General features: G+C 43.4%; 1 protein-coding gene across 1 annotated transcript in view; it reads left to right on the forward strand.

Annotated features, from left to right (window-relative positions):
• The first annotated feature begins 6,006 nt into the window (after positions 1-6,006).
• The window catches only part of notum1a (notum, palmitoleoyl-protein carboxylesterase a), a 5,566-nt gene continuing 4,575 nt past the window's right edge, over positions 6,007-6,997 (forward strand). The window contains exon 1 of the mRNA XM_005744330.1: positions 6,007-6,336. Within this exon, the coding sequence (XP_005744387.1) occupies positions 6,008-6,336 (329 nt within the window). The 5' untranslated portion in view covers position 6,007. The remainder of the gene's footprint in view (positions 6,337-6,997) is intronic.

Below are 6,997 nucleotides of genomic sequence, written 5' to 3' on the forward strand. Positions count from 1 at the left end.
AAATCGTACAATGATACTTACACCTACCAGAGTTTGTAAGAGGATACATGCTCCTGCATCTGAATACATCAAAGGGTAATGGGGACTTGGCAGCCTCATTAGTTATGTGCTGTCTGTGCCACTTCAGCCGCTTGAAGATATGCAGCCATTTTCTCCATTTTCTCTCTGCTGAGAATAAACAAACTCTCTCTCTTTCTAATCCTTTGAAATGCTTTCCCCCCCCTTTCCTTTTGAAAATCCTAAACTCTAGTTTCCAGTCTCAGGATGGTCAGAGGAGCTCACACACCTTGATCTTCATGACATCTACAGGAGAGTTCCTGTGATGTGGGGAGTAGAGCCAGTCTGCTCCACAGACCTACAGGTGAACAGAGACAGTGGTCCTGTGAAGCTGACGCTGGGCAGAGAGGCAATGCTGCTGGTTTGCCGGTGGAGAAAGAGGGTATAAATATCCACCTCGTGCAGCAGTTTCCTCAGTTTCCTCCAAAAGCAAACACTTCAGATTCTACCTTGTAATTTATCACTGCTCTCTCTCACTCTCTCTGCCACTGAGGGAAAATCTCGGTCAGGAAAACGTTGACTTGAATGATCGCATTGTTTTTGTTTTTCACGTTTCATTTTGTCTCTTTGCGCCGTCTGCATGTATAAACTGCACTGGTTTTGCGAGAATCACAAAGTAGTAGTACTACTTTACATCTTTTTTTTTCTGCCAGGTTGGGAAAAATCTTAAGGGAAGTGCCTCACAGTACAAACAGCGTACTGTTAGCTTGGATTATAAATACTCGATGTATGCCACACGCAGTAATGTGTGCCTCAGATGTGTGTTTCTTTCATTCTAAAAGTAAGGGTGTAAAGGCGGGGATGATGATTTCAGATTCCCGGGAGAACATTCCCAGGCCTGGAAGAGTCCATGGAAAGTAATCAAGTAACAGAGTGATGTCATTCTGATGAAAGGCAGCTTGTCAGACAGTTGGCGACTAGGGGTGCTCTTTGGCATCGGCCGCAACCCGCTTTACACCGAAATATGACATCAAAGCAGGTACCAGTCCAGGCCAAGAGGCTGGCACTGATCATTGTCTTCTTTGATTACAGTAGCCTCGTCTTCGTGGCGAGAGGATAAAAGAAAACGGCTGCTTGGTGTTAAAAGAGTGTCGGAAATAATGAGCCACGTATCATGTGCAAATGGTGTCCCAGTGGTTCAGTGGATTGTGTAGTCAGAAGATGGGCTGATTGTCTCAGACATGAAAATCTGGTCCAAAATTACCCTTAAGACTTTTTTTTAATCAATGCCCTCCAAACTGGCATTACCGGTTTTTCACAAATCAGATTTATGTTGCATGTCAACAGCTCTTTCTCTTTGATATTTTTAATTCTTCATAAAACCAAGATTAAACAAATAATTATGGGGATTCTCAAGTCTTCCTGCCCGGCTGCTTTAAAGTCTGCAACTTAAAAAAAAAACAGCTACAAATGCAGCTCTCACATAACTGAATAACGACCATGTTTTACAACAGGGTGTGGACTTCAAAAGAATTTCCCCATAGAGAATACCAGGTTAAGGGACGGAAAGTGAATAATGTGTTGTGGCTTTACTGTCATGACCTGTAATAAGGGCTTTTCCATGTCCTTTGGCACAACTGTGGCATAAATAAACATTTCCGAGACTAAAGGGACTGATTCTCCTTCTGTCTCGCTCGAGAGGAGAATAGGCGCAGGGGCAGGAGGGCTGCCGCCTCTCTGATGATAATAATAGCAGGTCTCGAATAGTAATTGCTCTGCGTTCCCTCCTCCGTCACTACCAGGTAGAGGGCATTGAAAAGGGTGATTCAGGCACGAGGCACGAGTGGAAAACTCCAGGAGGAAGGCCGCACGCTCGCGCACCGGTGCCTCCGACACAACCTGGTCCACCTCAGTCATCCTCCAGCACACATTCCTACACACATGCAGACGCCGAGACGTGAAACACGCATGTGCACCCGCCCTGACAAACGCAAACATCCATCTTGCTTAGTACCAATGACGTGACAGAAATGTATAGAGGCAACAGCAGCTACTTTGTGACCGTCACTCAGATGAAAGATGAATAACAAGCAGCTGACCTGTCAGTTGAACTATTTGATTACCCCTCAGTGCCAGAGAGACCCCAAACGCAAGCTGTCCTATCTTGAAAGAGTTCATTTTTATCAAACAGGGCATCATCTGTAACCAATAGACCGCCTCCTCTTACAAAATGAGAGCCTGCTCGACAGATGTCTCCTGCCTCTCTTACTCTCTTACTCCCCATTTACATTCACATCTTAGATGGCACCTCTTGACTTAAGTCGAGATCAAGGTTGTTTACCGATTGTCTGGGTAATATCAGGAACATGTGGTGAGGGTACATGAAAGGAACTCCACGGTGTGTTAACACCCAAAAAACCTCTGTACATGTTTGTTTTGGGTTTTAAACAATAGCTTCAACATGAAATTAAGGGGGCCTGCTTCCGGAGGTTTGCCTCAAGGTGACACAGAACAGAAGCCGAGGCTGAAAGCGTTTTCGCAGGGGCGCAACGTCAAAGCCCTCTAGCGTTACAGTCATATCAACTTATAAGTGAAGTTGTCGTGAAATCTATATATTTGCATTAAAAAACATCCAATATTAGTCTTCTTTTTAAGTGCACGTCTCCTCAATGACAAGCACCTAAAGGAAATTTCCATATCTGGTGTTATATTACTGGCAGGATGAAAAATTAAGAGTCATTACTACAATATATACAGATCTGCTGAAGGGTCTGTCAGCTTTTCAGCTAATTCGTAACACATGAACAAATTTCTAGTTCTCCTTCTGTCATCTTTTATTAGCAGATTTCTGCACATAAACACTTTGTGGCTTAATAGCACTAAGACATAAGATTTGCTGTTGTGACCTTGGTGGAATTTAGTACTTTGGTTCAGTCCCGCAATGCCCGACCTGCCATCATGTGTTTTATACTGGTGCTGTGTAGGTTGTGTGTGGGAATTTAAAGAAACTCTTCTATGAAATATAAAAGTTTTATAGATGGCGATCTCTCCTTTGTTCTCCTGATGAGGACCTCCACCTGTTTCTGATGATGTGAGCCAGAGCATGTCCCTTTCAAAAGGCTGATCCCTCCTGATCTCTTTGATGTAACCTGACCTAACAGTTCCAACTAGCAGGATTTGATGATCGCGGATGGATCCTCGACAACAGCATGTGCGAATCAAAACTACCCGGCAAGGCGAGATGGACGACGGGAATGTGTGAGCAGAACTGGCAGGCTGTGTAGACAGACGGGGCTATGATGTGTATAAACACTAGGCAGGCAATGGTCACATGATCAATGCTGCCAGCCCAGACTTAAGCAGTAAAACCTGTGGATCTGTGAGGGCACATGCAACTGATCGGAGATGAAAGACAAGCTTTGACTTTCACAGGAGGCCTGGGGTTGGGGTGGGGGCTACGGGGGCACTTCTGAGGGACTGCCATCAGAACAGCTGGGTCATTTTCAAATGACCTAATTCTAGGATTAATCCATTCAAAATTTGTGTCTATGCTACGCAAAGAGAATGGGAGGCAAGGAAAAGGGGAGAGAGAGAATTACAAGTGAAAGCCAGAAGAGCTTAATACTTGGAGTTCAAACAAGGTACTTAGCAGAGAACAAGCCACCATGCACCAACAGTAGCAGGACTGCCTGGTGTTTCAAAGTTTGTCTCCAGCACTTGAGTTGTTTTGTTCAAATTAAATGAGAAAGCCTTTACATTCGCTCTTTGAATCTACAGATTTCTACCCTCAAAGCGAGAGCATCTGCAGCTCTCACTTCTTCAGTCAGACGATGCTTCACCACCAGGGCATCTCCTCACGTTAGAGAGTGTGTCAGGGGCCGACGTCCATCTGCGAGTGATTTAAGGATTACATTTTTGAGAATGACGTGTGATAAAACAGGGCGGTATGGGTCAAAGTGACTGGCCTCAGTCTGTGACAGAGCCACTTCTCCTGGACCCTACCACATGTTTTAATCTATACAAGCCTCTGTTTGAAGTTCCCAATTAATACCATCCGTCCTGGTGGTGACTTCATATCCATCTTACCTGGCTCAAAACAGTTTGACATTCTTTCGGCACGCTGATTAACCATGGGGCTACAGTGAGCGGGAGGCTCTCTCTGAGACGATGTCAAGCTGTTTTAGACTGATGGTGTTCTGTGTTTTACGTCTACCTGATCCATCTAACTTGTACACTTTATTTTAACTTTATTTCAGCAGTTTAATTTAATTGTTCAGAGAGTACTTTCTTACAAGTTACACAAATGAAACTATCTATTGCAAAGTCTATAATGTGAAAAAAGAACTATTTGGCTACATGGAGGTTAAAGTGTGACCACAATTTGACCAGCCAGTTTCCAAGCAGTTGCAGCCCTCTCTCGGCAATGCGTCGTAATAAGTCTTGGAGTTCTGTTTTCTATTTCAGAGCTCTTGCCTTCGTGGATTGTTATGAAAATTGTGATGAGTTGGTATGAGGAGATTGTATTAAAAACACGGGCTTATCCTAATCCTGCTCCCACAAAGCTGATACAGCGCTAATCAATAAGCTATCTAAGGCTAGAGTTCACATCAGAACTCTCGTGGGCATGACAAAAAGTGGTGTAGCGTCACAAAAATACTATCTGTGAAAATAAATATAAAAGTGTGTGTAAGTGTTGTTAAAAATATTCGGTTGACTTTAGAAATCCCTGTAATGTCCTGTCCAATGAGCTCAAGTCAAAACGACAAACGTCACCAAAACACCATCATGAAGCCTCACTTTGATGAACGATCCCTTTTGCCCTGTGGGCTACACTTTAACTTAAATGTGTCCTTAAAATGAGAGGTTGTTCAAGGGAAGCCTACCTCAACTGTAACGAGGCATTCCTGTGTTAAAAAGCTGGCTTCCCATCAGGATGCTCTGCTCGACTTAAAATATACAGTAGAGCAGGAAAGTTTGGAAGAGACTGAAGTGGGAGGGAGGAGGTGAAAAGAGGGGGAGAAAGAGTGATGGTTGCTTTGATCTTTTGGAGGCCCCATCTGGATAAAAAAGGAGGGGTTGGGGGGCGGAGGGGGTGGTGGTGTCTAAGTCCCTTTTTCTAAACCTAAAGCAAAACGTGAGCAACTCAACTCATCAGAACTGGAACTGATTTTTTATTTTTTTTTATTTTTAAGAGGTCTGCACTTTTCTTTCCCAGGTGGGGTGTGGAGTAGCGATAACAGACGTGTTCTGTGAAAAATGATCAACTTTTACTTTTAAGTTACATTTAAAAGTGTTGAAAAATAATTTTAAAAAATTATAATAGGTAAACTCTTAAAAATAACCTGGCTAAATATTGATGCAACTCTGCCAGTTTATGTTTTGTTTTTTTCAAGCAAGTGTGTAACAAGATGCATATTCTCACTTCATAAATTTGTGGTGGAATGGGAAATGGGCATTTCAAGGCCAATAAAAGCCACCACATCAAATAAAACATTGCGGATCAAAAGAACCAACGCATGGACATTTTTTTCCCTCTATAAATTAAAAAAAAAAAGGGGGGGGGGGAACAGAGAGAAAACCCATAAGAAAAGACGATCCAATAATGAGCAAACACTTGGCAATAGGGGGGGGGGAGTTAGTCTGCCAGACTTGATCATGCCCTGAGTCCTGCCCCGTTCCTGTGATTGGCTGGACGGTCACACAAGGGGGGAAAGTTTGAATAAAAAACAAGCGCATGGCACCAGTGTTGTCGTTCAAGCTTGTGTGCTTGGTCCAGGAGGGCTTGAGTTGTACCAGACAGATGAGGAAAGAGTTGTAGGCGCACTCGTGAAAGAAAACCAAAATTAAGCCTGAAAGTATTTCCAGTTATTTCAGCGGGTGGCTACAAGTGGTCTCAGAGGACTTTTGATTTTACCTGACATTTAATTTGTCTCTTTTGGAAGCTGACAAGTGTTTTTTTTTTTGTTTGTTTTTGTTTTAAATGAGAATTTGGAGAAAGGACGTCACAAAGATGACACTGATCAGAGTGGTTTCTTCAGTGCTGCTGCTGGTACTGATGCAGTCCGGAGCTCTTTGCGCACGGAGGTTTCGGGGTGGCCGCAACCCACAACCGCGACGCTCACCGCCTCCTCCCACATACCGGGCAGACCGGGGTGATACCACCGAGAGCTTCCCTCTGGATTTCACCGCGGTGGAGGAGAACATGGATAACTTCATGACACAAGTGAAGAACCTTGCGCAGTCCCTTTACCCCTGTTCGGCGCAAAAGCTTGACTACGACATGAGGCTGAACTTTTTGGAGAACACATCAGTCACCTGCAACGACGGCACTCCTGCGGGGTACGTAACAACTGACCATAAACATGTATGAGGTTACTGTCAAGTCAAAAAGAGGCCAGCTGGGCTAGTAGGAGCTGTTATTTTGCCTTAAGAGCGCTTCAGCAGGACTCATCCGTCCTGCTGGCCATTAAAATAACCCACATGTATCTGGCCTGAGGAGAAAGGGCATCTCCGTTGATTTTCTCAGTATTTGGAGTGCTGAATCGCGTATTTTATTTTCATTTTCGATCAAGAACCATATAAATGTTTTTTTTAACATATTAAAAGAATATATACAAATAAAAGGAGAATAAATGATTAAAACAATGTCCTGATGCCTCAGTCAGAGTAAAAGATAGACAGCTGCTTTGCGTCAGTGAAGCGTGAAATTTGCGGAGAGCCGCATGGCCTATGCTTCATTTCCTTTGCTTCAAATTAGAATGCAGGTTTTGCGCTGCAGAGTTTCGATTTAACTTTTTAGACCCCCGCCCATCTCTGTCCGTCTTTCTCTGATGAGTACTCGGATGGTTGACCTGTTCGGCTTTCAGGGTGGATGCTGTAAAATATCCATAAAAATATAGTAGATTCTTAACTACATTTTTTATAGAAGGTTAGATTAGATTTTTTTTCAGTTGTTTTTATTGTTAATAATATTGTGAAGCAAAAACATTCATTGTGAACG

The sequence above is a fragment of the Pundamilia nyererei genome, unplaced genomic scaffold, assembly GCF_000239375.1.
Source record: "Pundamilia nyererei isolate P.nyererei 1_Seehausen unplaced genomic scaffold, PunNye1.0 scaffold00142, whole genome shotgun sequence".
Classification (NCBI taxonomy): Eukaryota; Metazoa; Chordata; class Actinopteri; order Cichliformes; family Cichlidae; genus Pundamilia; species Pundamilia nyererei.